The following is a 19,472-nucleotide window of genomic DNA, read 5'->3' as shown; positions in this document are numbered from 1 at the left end:
TCCTGTCTTGGGGTTTGACAGTTGACTTTAACTGCCTCCCAAGTATTGTCCTTTCCAAATATCATTCTGTCAGCCATTGAAGTTAGGACATTTTCTTTGTCCAGTGGCTAGCTTGCTGTAATTGAAGCCATCCTCAGATGGAGGTCCTTTAATGGTCATCGTCTTCTTCCAAGTCTAATGAGGTGCTCTCTGGAGCTGGCATGGCTCAGTGAAACAAAGGCCTTAAATTATAATATCCTAAATACCATAGTCTGTAATAAATGTGATAATCACTGAGGTTTTTAAATAGTCAAACTTGTGTTTACCTATTAACTATATGATCAACCTAGAAAGTACACACACACACACACACATAAATATATATGTATGTGTATATATATGTATATATATACACATATATATGTATATATGTGTGTATGTATGTATGTATGTATGTATGTATGTATGTATGTATGTTTGATGAATTAGTTTGGTGTCGAACATGACCATGAGTTTGACTATCTGACTATTGTATTTCTAAAATATCCTAAACATATTGTAATTGAAGTTTTTTTAAAGAACTTGGACTTAATACGGCATTTTTAAGAATCACCTAGGCGGGCTGGAGAGATGGCTCAGCTGTTAAAAGCAGTGACTATCCCCTTTCTCTTCTCCTGATCTCTCTTCAGACCCCTCACTTGATCCTCAAGTCCTGTCTTTTTCTCTGTATTGCCCAATCACATCCTTTAGCCTTTTTTGATCAATTAACTTGGGGAACAAGATTTGCACAACAAAATCTAGTGTATATGAGCATTCACTGTCTTCAGGCAGCCAGGTCTTGGGGGCTAGTATTTTATGTCAAATTCTAACAAAAACTTACAGTAGAACCTCTTTAGCTTTTTTTTTTTTTTTTTTTTTTTAAAATATCTCCCTTCCTTGAAATTTGCCATGTTTAAACTGTAAAGTAGCTCTCTTTTTGTGCTCAATAAATAATAATTGTGAATAAGGATTTAAAAGAGCTTATCAATTCTGTTCTTTTTTTTTTTTTTTTTTTAGGATTGAAGGAGCCTGGAGGTCAGTGTAGGTTTTTTTTTTTTTTTTTTTTTTTATTAACTTGAGTATTTCTTATATACATTTCGAGTGTTATTCCCTTTCCCGGTTTCCGGGCAAACATCCCCCTCCCCCCTCCCCTTCCTCATGGGTGTTCCCCTCCCAACCCTCCCCCCATTGCCGCCCTCCCCCCATAGACTAGTTCACTGGGGGTTCAGTCTTAGCAGGACCCAGGGCTTCCCCTTCCACTGGTGCTCTTACTAGGATATTCATTGCTACCTATGGGGTCAGAGTCCAGGGTCAGTCCATGTATAGTCTTTAGGTAGTGGCTTAGTCCCTGGAAGCTCTGATTGCTTGGCATTGTTGTACTTTTGGGGTCTCGAGCCCCTTCAAGCTCTTCCAGTTCTTTCTCTGATTCCTTCAATAGGGGACCTATTCTCAGTTCAGTGGTTTGCTGCTGGCATTCGCCTCTGTATTTGCTGTATTCTGGCTGTGTCTCTCAGGAGAGATCTACATCCGGCTCCTGTCGGTCTGCACTTCTTTGCTTCATCCATCTTGTCTAATTGGGTGGCTGTATATGTATGGGCCACATGTGGGGCAGGCTCTGAATGGGTGTTCCTTCAGTCCCTGTTTTAATCTTTGCCTCTCCCTTCCCTGCCAAGGGTATTCTTTTTCCTCATTTAAAGAAGGAGTGAAGCATTCACATTTTGATCATCCGTTTTGAGTTTCGTTTGTTCTAGGGATCTAGGGTAATTCAAGCATTTGGGCTAATAGCCACTTATCAATGAGTGCATACCATGTATGTCTTTCTGTGATTGGGTTAGCTCACTCAGGATGATATTTTCCAGTTCCAACCATTTGCCTACGAATTTCATAAACTCGTTGTTTTTGATAGCTGAGTAATATTCCATTGTGTAGATGTACCACATTTTCTGTATCCATTCCTCTGTTGAGGGGCATCTGGGTTCTTTCCAGTTTCTGGCTATTATAAATAAGGCTGCGATGAACATAGTGGAGCACGTGTCTCTTTTATATGTTGAGGCATCTTTTGGGTATATGCCCAAGAGAGGTATAGCTGGATCCTCAGGCAGTTCAATGTCCAATTTTCTGAGGAACCTCCAGACTGATTTCCAGAATGGTTTTACCAGTCTGCAATCCCACCAACAATGGAGGAGTGTTCCTCTTTCTCCATATCCTCGCCAGCATCTGCTGTCACCTGAGTTTTTGATCTTAGCCATTCTCACTGGTGTGAGGTGAAATCTCAGGGTTGTTTTGATTTGCATTTCCCTTATGACTAAAGATGTTGAACATTTCTTTAGGTGTTTCTCGGCCATTCGGCATTCCTCAGCTGTGAATTCTTTGTTTAGCTCTGAACCCCATTTTTTAATAGGGTTATTTGTTTCCCTGCGGTCTAACTTCTTGAGTTCTTTGTATATTTTGGATATAAGGCCTCTATCTGTTGTAGGATTGGTAAAGATCTTTTCCCAATCTGTTGGTTGCCGTTTTGTGAACCTCTTTAGCTTTACAGTACACTTCTAGTAGTCATTCACATTGGCTGAAATACTAAATTATAACATGATGAATGTTAGTGAGCTCTGAGATAACTCCTGAAACGTTTTCAGAAGAAGCTTGAGAATAAAAGAGAACTACTGAAATATAAGTTAATTTTTGAAATAGTTGACATCTCCTTATCTGTCAAACACATCTTAAAACACACACACACACACACACACACACACACACACACATACACACACACACACATCTGATCTTCACAGAGTCCATTTCTTTTATAAATGACTGCTTTTCAATCTTTTAATGCTAATTCTAATATTATTATCTAATACATTGTTAAAAGAATACATTAAGTAAGACTTATTTTACCAATTATATACTTCTAATAGTGTTTAGTATTATTTAATGGTTTGTAGAATTGTTTTTAAATTTTGGTATCAGAGTGGACATACTAAGATACACATTTATTTATTATTATGCCTCATCAAAAGATTCCTTTTCATTTGATAACATGTCATAATAATTGATGTTTATGAGATACTATGTAGAAGTGAACACTTGGGAAGCTTCAGATATATTACTGTTAGAAAGAACAGAAACAAAATAATCCTTGATAGCAAGAAGAAAAACTCAGAATGAGGTTCTTGCTTTTTTGAGAATGGTAAGATGTGATGAGGAAATAGCATGTGCTCTGCATGTAGTAGGAGGACAACTGTGCTGTCATTCCAGAGAAAGTACCGAGTTTATGAATTCCCTAATATAGTGGTAGTTTTATTTAGGTATTCGTATCATTCTTCACTTTAAATGCTTATTCCTAGTTGACCCATTGTAACTGTAGTTATATATGCTGTAGGATATGCTTCCAATATAGTTGTCAGTTATATAATCAATACAATTAGCAGATCTGGCTCCACAAACATTTGTGATTTTTTTTTTATGGTAAGAACATTTAGGGTCCTTCAGGCTACCGCATTACAGATTGCATATTATTGTAGCTATCAATATCCTTTAGTGATATTGAATGCTTTTCATATATGTTAGATATTAATATGGCTCATTTTCCTCATATATTGCTGAATTTTGACCTGCATTATTTCAGTCATTTTCATTATGTTGTTTAGTTATGTTTGACAATGCTATCAATTTAGTTAACCATTGAATGATTCTTTTTTTAATTACAAAAAAATTAATCATTGAATTCTAGAACAGTTTGAGCTTGAGATTTAGCAATGCCTAGTCATTGAGTTAGCAAAGACATTTTAAGATTAACTGGTGTGTGTGTGTGTGTGTGTGTGTGTGTGTGTGTGTGTGTGTGTGTGTTGTGTGTGTGTGTGTGTGTGTGTGTGTGTGTGTGTGTGTATGTGTGTGGTTTTTATCCACAGATCCAATATTCTCTAGCGGGGGCTGGTAGCGCTGCCTGTTCCCAGAGCTTCCGTGGGGTAGCAAACACTACACACAACACTTTAGTAAGGAATTTTACTCTAAGCATATACATTCTGTGTTCTCATTTTCTGCATCTGTTTTGTTTTTGAGTGGGGTGTTATATATAACAAATGTGTTTCAGACTTGCTATATGTCTAAAGGTGACCTTGGACTCTTGTTCCTGTCTCTAGTACCCAAAATCTGGGATTTTCAACATGTAAAACCACACTTTCTTCTATGAAAGTACCTTTAGTTTGAATTTCCAATTACTTGGACCAACACTTTTTCACATGTTCATTGTTTTTATTTCTCATTTTAAGAATTGTCTTTTCAGAACATTAGCTCATTTTTTGAATCCATGTTTGCCTTATGATGTGAAATTTTTGTAGTTCTCCATATACCCTGCATATTAAACTATCTTATATAGTTGATCAAGAATATTCATTATTCTTTCATCTGTTATTTTGTGCTGATGTGGTTTGCTGCAAATAAGTTTTTAATTTTGTGTGATCCATTTATCAGCTTGAGAGATCGTCTTTTATGCTAGTGAGATCTGGCTACCTGGAATTTAAGTTTAAAATCTTGGATCTTGGACTTTTCGCAGCAGGCTTAGAGATGTGGATCTACTTGCATTCTCTCTGTGGAATCCAGGTTTCTAAGCGTCATGTTTTTAATAGCTTTGCCAAAAACTGAGACTGTCACCATTCGATTTGTTTTGAGGTCTTGTATTTTATTCCGTCGGTTTACAAAGTCTGTTTCTGTGAAATGTCTTGGCAGTTTTTGTTATTGTGGCTCTGTAATATAAGTTGGGGTTGGGCATTGTATTACTTTCAACAGTGCTCCTACTACTGGAGGTTGCTTTAGCTATTCAGAGACTGTGTGCGTCCCTGTGAATTTTTAAGTTGATTCTTTTTCAATCTTGGTGGTCACTGTCACTGGATTTTTTTCCCCATTTAGTCTCAGAATTATTTCCTGAACTTCTCAAGTAATTTCTCCATTCCTGTATCTAGTTTTCTTTGTAGCTTTTTAGACATATCTAAAGAATGATTAGTCATAAAATATTTTCACATTTAACTTAGCGAGTCTTCCATGTTCAATGTTGTCATTTGATCTTTGTCATTTAACCTTTTAGCTTTTCCAGGAAATTAGTCAATCTTCCTCCTTCCTCTGTGGATTAGTGACCTTATTCATGGTTTGGTGTCTGGTGACTGACTCCTTGATTCCTCTAGTAAGATCTCTCAGAACCCGTCTATGTTCTTGATGGGTCTTGTGATTGCTGTTGTGTTGGGGGTCCTGGGTACAAGATTTAACATCTGTTGTCAAGACCATGGTAGAAATGGGAGAGTCCTTCCCAAATGGCCATGACAGCCTGCCTAATCCCCTCCCTCTTCCCTAAGTTGAGAAGGTCCTGGATCATCATCTAGTCCATTTTATAGTCTCAAGAACATAATTCTGAAGACTTTGTATTCAGGGTATAATTGTTCCCACATCCTGAATAGGGGGTGGCAAGAGAAGTTCAAGGATACCCTTGCTTTTCATAATACTATTACAGAGGATCAGTTTCAGGATTGTAAGAAGGAACCAAAATGAAGCCATTTTGAATAAAACTTCCATATTGAATAGGGGTAAAATAAAGTTTAAATTCTCAAGACTTCTCTAGGTAACTGACATCTTGCTTGGTTGAGATGTGAACTTTACTCAAGTCGCCTCACTACAGTTGAATTACCCAACCAGTAGAAACAGGATTAGTGTGCCACAAAGACATATTCCGAAGAAGTCTCCTATCCCTAAATCCTAATTGATGATAAAAATGTAACTGTAACTTGGCACAGATGTCTGTTGTGTTTAAACTTAAAAGATTGATAACATTCTGGCTGGGGGTGGGGAGTGAGGGTTGGGTTGGGGTGGGGCTTGTAGTTCTGCTCCCCAGTCTGTTCTGTGGCCTTGATCAATCAGAAGCGACTTGATTACAACAAATTTTTTCATCTGCATTGACCTGGTGTTTGAATTGTGTTGGATCTGAAGAGACCCCACAGCAGGATCAGGGAACATACTGGGAACTGACCATGATAGATCAAATCTAATGGAGTGAAATTCAGCCAGATAGATGAGACAGGTCCACTTTGGTTCAGTCCTTCTCCACCCTGAAACCTCTGAGGGCATGGCATAGCCTAACAATCCCGCCTTTACACAAGATGGAATAACTACCAATTAGGGCATAGACTGATCTCAACACTTCGAAACAGATAGCAGACTCCCTGAACTGCTATCAGCCTTTTATTTTATGTCTTTCAATTGTTAAATTTCTAGGTATAATACCACCTAGGTAGGGTAGTCCGATAGAATCAACCTTCCAAATTACAACCCTAAATCAGGCCCAGAGCCTCCGTTAATCTGATAAACTGTAGGTTTCCCCTGATCTATACTTAAAAACCCACTCATTATTCTGTGGGTTGCTGCTAGATTGCTGGATATGCTGCTGGATATTCTAGCTTCCCCACTGCTAAAGACCATTAATAAAAGATGGGCCCTTTTGAAATAGCCTCTGAATATCTGTATACAGAACCTGGGAAGAGCTCTAATATTTAAAACACGTTGTAGTAAGCAGGTTGAGTTTTAAAATCACAACATGTGGACCCAAAGTATCCAATACACCTAATAAACATTGCTGTCAAAGGTTCAACTCATATTCAATTGTCTCATTTTGAAAACCCGAGATTTTAAACCTGGCGGACTGACTCCCTGTGGCTATCCACGAGCAGAAGCGGTTTGTTTCTTTCCTTTTCTGCAAACGTCCTGCTAGCAACTCAGGAAGGTTTCAAATTACCTTCCACAGCTTCCAGAAACGCGTTCGCAGAGAATTGTAGGAAATGTAGTCTCGCCCGCGGCAACGTCACAGACAGGGACTCTGGGAAAGGCGCTTCCGCGTTTCTTCTGCGCCTGTGTGTCTCTTGCTCTCTGGCCTTCTTTTCCAAAGTTGGGCCAGTGCCTGGTCCTGTGGGCGCTCTGGTAGCATCTCTTGACATGGAGGTTGGTCCCAGGATGTAGCTCAGCCAGAGGGACGTTGGAGGGTGGGCGTGTCCGCCTTGGAGGGAGCGGACCTGGGGTTGTTGGGAGGCGGGAAGAAGCTGAATGGGAGGTGCTGTGGTGACTTAGGCTGGGCCATTCCGGTGCTTGCTAGCGCTGGAGAGAGGGTGATGTGGATGGAGCTGGGAGTGGCCGCTCTGTTATGGTACTGCTGTTCTTGTCCTGCACTTCTGGAGCAGGAGAGCTGGCTTGGTAACCTAGGAATGGAGAAGGGTGGAAGATGTAGCATTGTGCCTGGCAGGGTGCTTCTGCTGTCAGCCTGTTCCTGAGGTGTAGAAGGTGTGTCCTTACTAGCTGACACTATCTCGATGGCTTCTGTTATCCGAAATTTTATATATATATATATATATATATATATGTATATGTATATATGTATATATGTATATATGTATATTCGTATATATGTATATATGTATATTCATATATATGTATATATGTATATTCGTATATATGTATATATGTATATATGTATATGTATATATGTAGTTTGATCAAATCCACTTACTATCCCCATCACAACAGTACCAGGAATCTCCCAAAATGTTCCTCTCCCAATTTCCTGGCCTGGTGGTTTTGTTTTTGTTTGTTGTATAACCCACGGAGCCCACTTAGTGTTGCAGTAGTGTGCATACCTGTGTGTATGGGAGCGGTGGGGGCTGCAGGACATCCCCTAGAATATGGATTCTCATTGGCCATACCTGCAAGCAAAAATGAATCTTTTTCCATGGTCATCAACTCCAGCAGCTCCTTAGCTAAGGGTGGGGGGCCTTGTGAACACCTCCCCTTCCTCTGTTGAAGTTTTGACTACAAGACTTGATCTTGTGTGTTTCCCCTTCATATTCCCATTCTTTTGTGTTTGTTTTGGGGTTTTGAGGTAGGTTCTTGTATAGTCCATGCTGCCCTGAAACATGCTAGGTAGCTGACAGTGACTTTAACTTCTGTTCCTCCTGACTCTTCCTCCCGTGTTAGCATTACAGGTATGGGGAACCTTGCTCACTTTTCTGTTCTATATCTTTACTCCTGTGTGCCCTATGAAGATGGCTTTCTGCTACTCTGTTCTCGTCCTTTGTGATTTGCCCCGTAAACTTTCTCTATTTGTTCAGATGACTATTATACTATAACTTATTGGTTAAGACAGGACCTAATTACTAGTTTGTTTAGGAAGTGCAGAATTCCACTGGATATGGAAACATTTGAGATGTAGGAAAGAAATTTGAAGATGCTCATATATTTGTGTGTTTTTAATTTATAAGTAATTATCAGTGAGAAGTGCTTAGTTCAGTATCCTTGATCAAGACATGTTGTCATGTTACATTTATAATATGTGTGGGTGTTATTTGTGGATTAGCTGTTGGATTTCTTAAGTTTCCTCATAACCAGTGAATTTATATTGAGGAGAAAGGCATTATATACTAGGGATGAAAGGGCTTATTTGGAGCATAAATTTTCAGAAGGTTAGAGTCCATGTCCATCATAGTAGGGAGCATGACAACATGGTCCTGGAACATTAACTGAGAGCTAACATCTTGAAGACACAACTATTAGGCAGGCAGGCAGGCAGGCAGGCAGGCAGGCAGGCAGGCAGGCAGGCAGACAGACAGACAGACAGACAGACAGAGAGGAAGAGAAGAGAGAGTGAGAACCAACTGGGGACCAGGTATTCAGACATAAGAACTTTTAAGGGCCATTCTCATTCAAACCTTTACGTTTGTCATGTTGAACACATCTGTTCAGTAATTCCTAGCTCTGTGTACATTAACTGTACAATGTATTCTTTAGCACATCATGAAGCAGAAAATATTTCCAAAGAGATGAATGAAGTGAGTTCCATAAAGGTATACACTTGACCTTGTGTACCTCACTTAAACATTCTGTTTTTACAGTTGAGATGCTTAGAGTTATGGATCATAGTGAATACTATGGTGAGATCTCAATGTTATGAATGATATAGTGGATACTCTGAGCTGGTGAGATCTCAGTGTTAATTGAGGACAACCATGGGATCAGGTTCTCCTCTCAGTCAGCTCCAGATTCTATGCATCTGGGTCTAATGATGCTTCAGTTTAAGCATGGGTTCACTTTATAGTGGTAGATAGGTGACTTACTAGACAGGAAGAACCTAGACTTCTGTACAGAGATCTCGAGCCTTTCTTTATGTTATAGAATATATGTTACATGAATACTTCTCTAAATGCGGCAGGGTGAGGAGGGGAAGAAGAACGACAAAAGAAAACTTTAAAATGATATCTAATGTATTTTAAATATTTAAAAAGCATTGTACTTATATTTTTCAAATGTATAAAAATCTTCCAGTTCCTTTTTATCTATAAATTCCTCCCTTATTGTTGCCCCCTTGGATACTCAAACAAGTCTCTTGATGCACTGTTATTTACCTCAGTACTAAAGAGGGTATGTATTCCTGGACTCAGGATCTACTGCATCAGAACTTATATTCTCATTTCATGTGTAACAGTTGAGAAGTGTCACTCGGCCTCAGTGTAACTCTTGTGAGAGATTTATACAATAACAGCACAGTCCATGGTACATTGTTATTCTGTTTTGTGTATTATGAAACATCATATCCATATGCGTTCATTAGGGCATATGCCATTTTCTTTCCTTGAAGATGGCTAATGTATATGCTATTGTGTAAGAGAATCTCATTCACTGTACTATTCTTTCCTCTTGTGTAAAATGGAAAAATGTTGTCTGCCACATATTTAGTTTCGTGTTGATAGTAAGCTCTCGATTAACATGTATTGTTTATTTTTATTTCAGGGACTGCTCTCCTTCAGGGATGTGGCCATTGATTTCTCTGCAGAGGAGTGTGAATGCCTAGACCTTGCTCAGTGGAGTCTGTACAGGGACGTGATGTTGGAGAATTATAGCAACCTTGTGTTCCTGGGTGAGGAGCACTTCCATTGCAAATTGTTTCTTTCTTTTTTTAAAAAAATTTACTTACTGTTTTTTACTTTACATCCTGATCATAGCTTCCCCTCTCTTATCTCTTCCCAGTCCCTTCCTCTCACTTCCCCTACTCCCAATGCTCCAGGCCCCCTTACCCATTTCTTACAAATGGAGAGGCCTTCCACGTATATCAACCCACCTTGGCTTATCAGCTTCTAGTAGGATTAGACACATCTCCTGTTGAGGCTAGACAAGGTGGTCCAGTTAGGGGAAAGGGATCAAAAGGCAGGCAGTGTAGTCAGATACAGGCCCTGCTGTTTCTATCAGCTGCTGGGTGAAGTCTCTCTTATGACAGTTTTGCTAGGTTCCTATTAGCAGGTTTAACAGACTATCATTAACTGTGTCTAGGGTGGGCTTTCTCTCAGGGCACGTGTCTCCAAACTGGATCAGTCATTGATTTAAACCTTTCCTTCAACTTATACTCCATCTTTACCCCTACACTTCTTGCAGGTAGGAGAAATTGTGTGCCTAAGATTTTGTGATTGTGTTGTTGTCTTTTCTGGTTACTTAAGATGACTGTTTCACCTTCTATAACCGCCATTGCTAGGAGTCTTAACTAGGGTCACCTTCATAGATTACTGGGAGTTTCCATTGTTCTAGGTTTCTAGCTCTTTTCAGAGATGCCCCACACCCATTCTAGTTCTCTCTCCTTCCATCTTGCTCCCTTCCCAACCTTCCACCATCCAGTTCCCTCCCTCCATTTACCCTTGCTGAGTATTCTATTACCCCTACTCAATGAGATTCATCCCCTCTAGGGCCCTTCTTTTTACATAGCTTCTTTGGGTCTATGAATTATAGCATGGTTATTCTGTACTTGATAGCTAATATCCACAAGTAAGTACATACTCTGTTTGTCTTTCTAGATTTGTGCTACCTTACTCAGGATAATAGTTTCTAGTTCTATGTATTTACCTGCAAATATCATGATGTCATTACTTTTAAAAGCTGGGTTATATTCCATTATGTAAATGTACCACATTTTCTTTATCTATTCTCTGGTTGAGGGGCATCTTGATTGTTTCCAGCTTCTGGCTTTTACAAACAAAGTTGCTATGGGCATAGTTGAACAAGTTTCCTTGTAGTATGGTAGGGCATCTTTTTTTTAAATTATTAATTAATTAATTAATTTTTCCTTCCATGTTTATTAAATTGGGTATTTCTTATTTACATTTCAAAAGTTATTCCCTTCCTGGTTTCCTGTCCATCAGCCCCCTAACCCTTCCCCCTCCTCTTTCATATGGGTGTTTCCCTCCCCATCCTCCCCCCATTATTGCCCCCCCAACAATCCCCTACACTGGGGGTTCAACCTTGGCAGGACCAAGGGCTTCCCCTTCCACTGGTGCCCTAATAAGGCTATTCACTGATACATATACAGTTAGAGGACAGGGTCAGTCCATGTATAGTCTTTGGGTAGTGGTTTAATCTCTGGAAGCTCTGGTTGATTGGCATTGTTGTTCTTATGGGGTTGTAAGCCCCTTCAGGCTCTTCCAGTCCTTTCTCTGATTCCTTCAACGGGGGTCCCGTTCTCAGTTCAGTGGTTTACTTGCTGCTGGCATTCGCCTATGTATTTGCCATATTCTGGCTGTGTCTCTCAGGAGAGATCTACATCTGGTTCCTGTCAGTCTGAGCTTCTTAGCTTCATCCATCTTATCTAGTTTGGAGGCTGTATAAGTATGGGCCACATGTGGGGCAGGCTCTGAATGGAGGTTCCTTCAGTCTCTGTTCTAAACTTTGCCTTCCGATTGCCTCCCAAGTGTATTCTTGTTCCCCTTTTAAAGAAGGGAGTGAAGCACCCGCATTTTGGTCATTCTTCTTGAGTTTCATGTGTTCTGTGCATCTAGGGTAATTCGAGCATTTGAGCTAATATCCACTTATCAATGAGTGCATACCATGTGTGTTTTTCTGTGATTGGGTTACCTCACTCAGTATGATTATTTTCCAGTTCCATCCATTCGCCTATGAATTTCATGAAGTCATTGTTTTTGATAGCTGAGTAGTACTCCATTGTGTAATGTACCACATTTTCTGTATCTATTCCTCTGTTGAAGGGCATCTGGGTTCTTTCCAGCTTCTGGCTATTATAAATAAGGCTGCTGTGAACATAGTGGAGCACGTGTCTTTGTTGTATATCGGAGTGTCTTTTGGGTATATGCCCAGGAGAGGTATAGCTGGGTCCTCAACTAGTACAGTGGGTGGAGCATCTTTTAAGTGTACAGCCAGGAGTGGCATACCTGTGTTTAGAGGTAGAAGTATTCCCAATTTTCTGAGAAAGCACAAAATGATTTCCAAAGTGTGTGTACTTCACCAGCATTGGAGGAGTGTTCCACTTACTCTATCTACATCCTCCCCAGCATGTGCTGTCACTTGAGTTTTTGATCTTAGCTATTCTGACAGGTGAGTCAGAGAGTCATTTTGAATTGCATTTCCCTGATGACTACGGGTATTGAATATTTCTTTAAGTGTTTCTCAGCCATTAAAGATTCCTCTGTTGAGAATTCTGTTTAGATCTGTACCCCATTTCTTTTAATTGGGTTATTGATGTTAATTGGGTTCTTTTAATTGGGTTTGTTGATGTCTAGTTTCTGGAGTTCTTTATATATTTTGGATATAATCTCTTTCCTGGAGGTAGGGTTGATAAAGAAAGACCTTTTTCCATTTTATAGGGTACCATTTTGTCCTTTTGACAGTGTCTTTTTCCTTACAGAAGCTTTCAGTTTCATGAGGTCTCAGTTATTGTTATTAGTGCCTGAGTTGTTGGTGTTCTATTCAGGAAGTTGTCTCTTGTACCAGTGCATTCAATTCTATTCTCCACTCTCTCTTCTATCAGATTTAGTGGATCCTTGATCCTGTTGGACTTGAATTTTGTGTAGGGTGGTAGATATTGATCTTCTGCATTGCTTTACATGGAGAAAACTAGTTAGATCAGTACCATTTGTTAAAGATGCTTTCTTCTTTCCATTGTATAGTTTTGGCTTCTTTGTCAAACTCAAATGTCCACAGGTGTATGGGTTTATTTCTAGGTCTTCAATTCAATGTCATTGATCAACTGTTGATCAAGCTGTGTGCTTTTATTCCAATACCAGGTGGTTTTTTTTTATTACTATTGTTCTGTAGTACATCTTGAAATCACAGATGGTAATACCTCTAGAAGTTCTTTTATTATATAAGGTTGTTTTAGCTATCCTGGGCTTCTTGTTTTTCCATATGAAGTTCAGAATTGTTCTCGAAAACAATTCTGTAAAGAATTGTGTTGAAATTTTGATGAGGATTGCGTTGCATCTGTAGATTGCTTTTTGTAAGATGGCCATTTTTACTGTGTTAATCCTACCTATCTGTGAACATGGGAGATTTTTCCATCCTGTGATACCTTCAGTATCTTTCACCAAAGGCTTGAAGTCATTGTCATACAGGTCTTTCATTTGCTTGGTTAGAGTTATACCAAGATATTTTATATTGTTTGTTGCTATTGTGAAGGGTGATGTTTCCCTAATTTCTTTCTCAACACATTTATTATTTTTATATAGGAGGGCTACTGATTTTTTTAAAGTTAATTTTGTAATCAGCCTCTTTGCTAAAAGTGTTTATTAGCTGTAGGAGTTTTCTGGTAGAATTTTTGGGGTCATGTATGTATACTATCATATCATTTGCATCTAGAGATACTTTGATGTCTTCCTTTCCAATTTCTGTTCTCTTGATTTCCATTAGTTGCTTTATTACTCCAGTTAAATCTTCAAGTACTATGTTGAATAGGTATGGAGAAAGTGGACAGCTTTGTCTTTTCCCTGATTTTATTGGAATTGCTTTACCTTTTTCTCCATTTTATTTGGTGTTGGCTATTGACTTGCTGTATGTTGTCTATATTGTGTTTAGGTATGTGCCATCTATCCCTGATCTCTCCAGACTTTTATCATGAAGGGGAGCTGGATTTTGTCAAAGTCAGTTTTAGCATATAATGAGATGGTCATGTGGATTTTTCTTTCAATTTGTTTTTATGGAGGATGAGTCTTCATATATGGAATGGTCCTTGAATCTCTGGGATAAAGCCTATTTGATCTTGGTAGATGTTGTTTATGATATGTTCTTGGATTCAATTTGCTAGTATTTTATTGAGTATTTTTGCATCAGTGGTTTGAATTGGTCTGAGATTTTTCTTCTTGGTTGAATCTTGGTGTGGTTTAGGTATCAGGGTAACTGTGGCCTCAAAGAATGAGTTTGGCAATGTTCCTCCTCGTTCTGTTTTGTGGAATAGTTTGAGGTGTATTGGTTTTAGTACTTCTTTGAAAGTCTCATAGAATTCTGTGCTTAAAAAAAATTCTGAGCTAAAACCATATATATGACTTTGTGCTTTTTTTGTTGAGAGACTTAATGACTGCTTTTATATCCATAGGGGATATAGGTTTACTTAAATTGTTTACCTGATCTTAATTTAACTTTGATAAGTGGTATCTATCAAGAAAATGGATTTTGCTTAGATTTTCCAATTTTGTTGAGTATAGACTTTTGAAGTAAGTAAGACCTACTGATTCTTTGGATTTTCTTGGTGTTGTTAGGTTTCCCTTTTCATTTCTAATTTTGTTAATGTGGTATTCATTCTCTCTCTCTCTCTCTCTCTCTCTCTCTCTCTCTCTTTCTCTCTTTCTCTGCCATTTAGTTAGTTTGCCTAGGATTTGTCTATCTTGATGATTTTCTTGTTGATATATTTTGTATTTTTTTTTCCTTTTTTTTTTTTTTTTTATTAACTTGAGTATTTCTTATATACATTTCGAGTGTTATTCCCTTTCCCGGTTTCCGGGCAAACATCCCCCTCCCCCCTCCCCTTCCTTATGGGTGTTCCCCTCCCAACCCTCCCCCCATTGCCGCCCTCCCCCCATAGACTAGTTCACTGGGGGTTCAGTCTTAGCAGGACCCAGGGCTTCCCCTTCCACTGGTGCTCTTACTAGGATATTCATTGCTACCTATGGGGTCAGAGTCCAGGGTCAGTCCATGTATAGTCTTTAGGTAGTGGCTTAGTCTCTGGAAGCTCTGGTTGCTTGGCATTGTTGTACTTTTGGGGTCTCGAGCCCCATCAAGCTCTTCCAGTTCTTTCTCTGATTCCTTCAATAGGGGACCTATTCTCAGTTCAGTGGTTTGCTGCTGGCATTCGCCTCTGTATTTGCTGTATTCTGGCTGTGTCTCTCAGGAGCGATCTACATCCGGCTCCTGTCGGTCTGCACTTCTTTGCTTCATCCATCTTGTCTAATTGGGTGGCTGTATATGTATGGGCCACATGTGGGGCAGGCTCTGAATGGGTGTTCCTTCAGTCTCTGTTTTAATCTTTGCCTCTCCCTTCCCTGCCAAGGGTATTCTTTTTCCTCATTTAAAGAAGGAGTGAAGCATTCACATTTTGATCATCCGTCTTGAGTTTCGTTTGTTCTAGGGATCTAGGGTAATTCAAGCATTTGGGCTAATAGCCACTTATCAATGAGTGCATACCATGTACGTCTTTCTGTGATTGGGTTAGCTCACTCAGGATATTTTCCAGTTCCAACCATTTGCCTACGAATTTCATAAACTCGTTGTTTTTGATAGCTGAGTAATATTCCATTGTGTAGATGTACCACATTTTCTGTATCCATTCCTCTGTTGAAGGGCATCTGGGTTCTTTCCATTTTCTGGCTATTATAAATAAGGCTGCGATGAACATAGTGGAGCACGTGTCTCTTTTATATGTTGAGGCATCTTTTGGGTATATGCCCAAGAGAGGTATAGCTGGATCCTCAGGCAGTTCAATGTCCAATTTTCTGAGGAACCTCCAGACTGATTTCCAGAATGGTTTTACCAGTCTGCAACCCCACCAACAATGGAGGAGTGTTCCTCTTTCTCCATATCCTCACCAGCATCTGCTGTCACCTGAGTTTTTGATCTTAGCCATTCTCACTGGTGTGAGGTGAAATCTCAGGGTTGTTTTGATTTGCATTTCCCTTATGACTAAAGATGTTGAACATTTCTTTAGGTGTTTCTCAGCCATTCGGCATTCCTCAGCTGTGAATTCTTTGTTTAGCTCTGAACCCCATTTTTTTTTTTGATTAACTTTCTTTTTTTTTTTTTTTTTATTAACTTGAGTATTTCTTATATACATTTCGAGTGTTATTCCCTTTCCCGGTTTCCGGGCAAACATCCCCCTCCCCCCTCCCCTTCCTTATGGGTGTTCCCCTCCCAACCCTCCCCCCATTGCCTCCCTCCCCCCATAGACTAGTTCACTGTGCTGAACCCCATTTTTTAATAGGGTTATTTGTTTCCCTGCGGTCTAACTTCTTGAGTTCTTTGTATATTTTGTATTTTTATCTTTGTGTTTATTTCATTTATTTCCTGCTATCTATGTGTGTTGGATGTGTTTGCTTCTTTTTGTTCTAGAGCTTTCACTTGTGCTGTTAAGTTGCTAGTATGTTACCAATTTCTTTATAAAGGCTCTTAGTGCTATGAACTTTCCTCTTAGCATTGTTTTCATAGTACCTCATAAGTTTTGGGTATGTTGTGCCTTCATTTTCATAGAATTCTGCAAAGTCATTAATTTCTTGCTTTATTTATTTCTTGACCCAGTGGTCATTGATTAGGGAGTTGTTCAGTTTCTAAGAGTTTGTAGGCCTTCTGTTTTTGTTGGTGTTGAAGTCCAACTTTAATCCATTGTGTTCAGATAAGATACAGGGTTTATTTTAATTTTCTTGTTTTGTCGAGATTTGCTTTGTATGGTCAATTTTGGAGAGGGTTCAATGAGGTACTGAGAAGAAGGAATTTTTGTTTGGGTGAAATATTCTGTAGATATCTGGTAGGTCCATTTGATTCATAACATCTTTTCATTTCATTATTTCTTTGTTTACTTTCTGTCAGGTCCATTTGAGTTATAGCATTTTTCAATTATATTATTTCTTTGTTTACTTTCTGTCTGGATGACCTGTCAATTAGTGAGATTTCAGGTATTGAAGTCTCCCACTATTAATGTGTAAGGTTTGGTGTTGATTTAAGCTTTAGTAATGTTGCTTTTACAAATGTGATTGCCCTTCCATTTGAGGCATAGGTATTTATAAATTCAGAATTGAGTTGTCATCTTGGTGGACTTTCTTTGGCTAAGTATGAAGTCTCCTTCCCTATCTCTTTAGTTTTGGTTGAAAGATTATTTTATTAGATATTAGAATGACTTGCTCCAGCTTGCCTGAAAAATTTTTTTAAGCCCTTTAAGGTAGTGTCTATCTTGAATGCTGAGGTGTGTTTCTTGTATGCAGCAAAATGATGGGTCCTGTTTTTGCATCTGTGAACTTGTATCTTTTTATTGGGGAATTGGGTCCATTTATGTTGACAGATATTAATGTCCAGTGATTCTTGTTTTCTGTTATTTTGGTGTTTGTAGAGGTGGTGGTGGTAGTAGTAGTGGTAGTAGTAGTAGTAGTATTTGTGGTACTAATAGTAGGGGTGTGTGTGTGTGTGTGTGTGTGTGTGTGTGTGTGTGTGTCTGTGTGAGTGTGTTCTTCCCTTCTTTTATTTTGTTGGTGTGGAATTATTTGTTCATTGTGTTTTCTTGGCTGTAGTTAACCTGCTTCTGTTGGAGTTTTCCTTCTAGTATTTTCTGTAGGGCTGGTTTTATGGATGGATATATTTGAAATTTGGTTTTGTCATGGAAAGTCTTGTTTTCTACCTCTGTGGACATTGAAAGTTTTCCTGTCTGGACTGGCATGTTTGGTTTCTAAAGAGATTGAAACATATCTGCCCACACCCTTCTGGCTCTTGGAGTCTCTGTTGACAAGTCAAGTGTAATTCAGGTAGGTCTGCGTTTGTATGCTACTTGCTCCCTTCCCTTACAGCTTTTAATATTCTTTCTTTGGTCTGTACATTTAGTGTTTTGATTATTATGTGGTGGGAAGATTTTCTTTTTCTGGTCCTTTGTTGGTGTTCTGTAACCTGCTTGTTTGTTTATAGGCATCTCTTTCTTTACGTTAGGGAAATTTTCTTCTATGATATTTTTGAAAATATTTTTCTTGACCTCTGAGCTGGGAATATTTTCCTACTCCTATTGTTCTTAGGTTTGGTCTTTCCACGGTTTCCCAGGTTCCCTGGATGTTTTGTGTCAGGAACTTTTTAGGTTTAACATTTTCTTTGACAAGATGTTTTGATTTCATCTATCATATTTTCTACTCCTGAGATTCTCTCTACCATCTCCTATATTCTGTTGGTAAGATAGCATCTGTCGTTACTGTTCTCTTACCTAGGTTTTCCATTTCCAGGATTCCCTTTGTGTTTTCTTTATTGGTTCAATTCCATTTTCAGGTTTTGAACAGTTTTATTCATTTCCTTCACATTTCTTTTGATCTTTGTTAACTTGAGTACATCTTTTTTTTTCCCCACCTTTATTAACTTGAGTATTTCTTATTTATATTTCGATTGTTATTCCACTTCCCAGTTTCCCGGCCAACATCCCCCTAGCCCCTCCCACTCCAATTCTGTATGGGTGTTCCCCTCCCCATCCTCCCCCCATTACCACCCTCTCCCCAAGAATCACGTTTGCTGGGGGTTCAGTCTTGGCAGGACCAAGGGCTTCTTCCTCTTCCAATGGTGCTCTTACTAGGCTATTCATTGCTACCATGTATTCAGTCCATGTATAGTCTTTGGGCAGTGGCTTAGTCCCTGGAAGCTCTGGTTGGTTGGCATTGTTGTTCATATAGGGTTTCAAGTCCCTTCAAGCTCTTCCACTCCTTTCTCTGATTCCTTCAACAGGGGTCCCGTTCCCAGTTCAGTGGTTTAATGATGGCATTTGCCTATGTATTTGCTGTATTCTGGCTGTGTCTCTCAGGAGAGATCTACATCTGGTTCCTGTCGGCCTGCACTTTTTTGCTTCATCTATCTTATCTAATTGGGTGGCTGTATATGTATGGGCCACATGTGGGGCAGGTTCTTAATGGAGGTTCCTTCTGCCTCTGTTCTAAACTTTGCCTCCCTATTGCCTCCCAAGTGTATTCTTGTTCCCCTTTTAAAGAAGGAGTGAAGCATTCGCATTTTGGTCATCCTTCTTGAGTTTCATGTGTTCTGTGCATCTAGGGTAATTCAAGCATTTGGGCTAATAGAAACTTACCAATTAGTGCATACCATGTGTGTTTTTCTGTGATTGGGTTACCTCACTCAGGATGATATTGTCCAGTTCCATCCATTTGCCTATGAATTTCATAAAGTCATTGTTTTTGATAGCTGAGTAATATTCCATTGTGTAGATGTACCACATTTTCTGTATCCATTCCTCTGTTGAAGGGCATTTGGGTTCTTTCTAGCTTCTGGCTATTATAAATAAGGCTGCTATCAACATAGTGGAGCATGTGTCTTTGTTATATGTTGGGGCATTTTTGGGTATATGCCCATGAGAGGTATAGCTGAGTCCTCAGGTAGTTCAATGTCCAATGTTCTGAGGAACCTCCAGACTGATTTCCAGA

General features: G+C 39.2%; 1 protein-coding gene and 1 long non-coding RNA gene across 2 annotated transcripts in view; one reads left to right on the top strand and one right to left on the bottom strand.

The window, feature by feature from the left end:
* Positions 1 to 4,248: 4,248 nt before the first annotated feature.
* Positions 4,249 to 7,043, bottom strand: LOC147996141 (uncharacterized). Its single transcript, XR_015674286.1, has 2 exons — positions 6,794 to 7,043; positions 4,249 to 5,259 (listed from the first exon to the last, which is right to left on the bottom strand). It is a non-coding gene; the product is annotated as an uncharacterized LOC147996141 (long non-coding RNA).
* Positions 6,886 to 19,472, top strand: part of Zfp712 (zinc finger protein 712) — a 34,635-nt gene continuing 22,048 nt past the window's right edge. The window contains exons 1-2 of the mRNA XM_087640011.1: positions 6,886 to 6,996; positions 9,832 to 9,958. Coding sequence (XP_087496137.1) covers positions 6,991 to 6,996; positions 9,832 to 9,958 — 133 coding nt within the window. The 5' untranslated portion in view covers positions 6,886 to 6,990. The remainder of the gene's footprint in view (positions 6,997 to 9,831; positions 9,959 to 19,472) is intronic.

This window comes from Rattus norvegicus, chromosome 2, assembly GCF_021556685.1.
Source record: "Rattus norvegicus strain SHRSP/BbbUtx chromosome 2, alternate assembly SHRSP_T2T, whole genome shotgun sequence".
Classification (NCBI taxonomy): domain Eukaryota; kingdom Metazoa; phylum Chordata; class Mammalia; order Rodentia; family Muridae; genus Rattus; species Rattus norvegicus.
The sequence above is the reverse complement of the archived record's forward strand: the minus strand, read 5'-3'. Positions and strand labels throughout refer to the sequence as shown.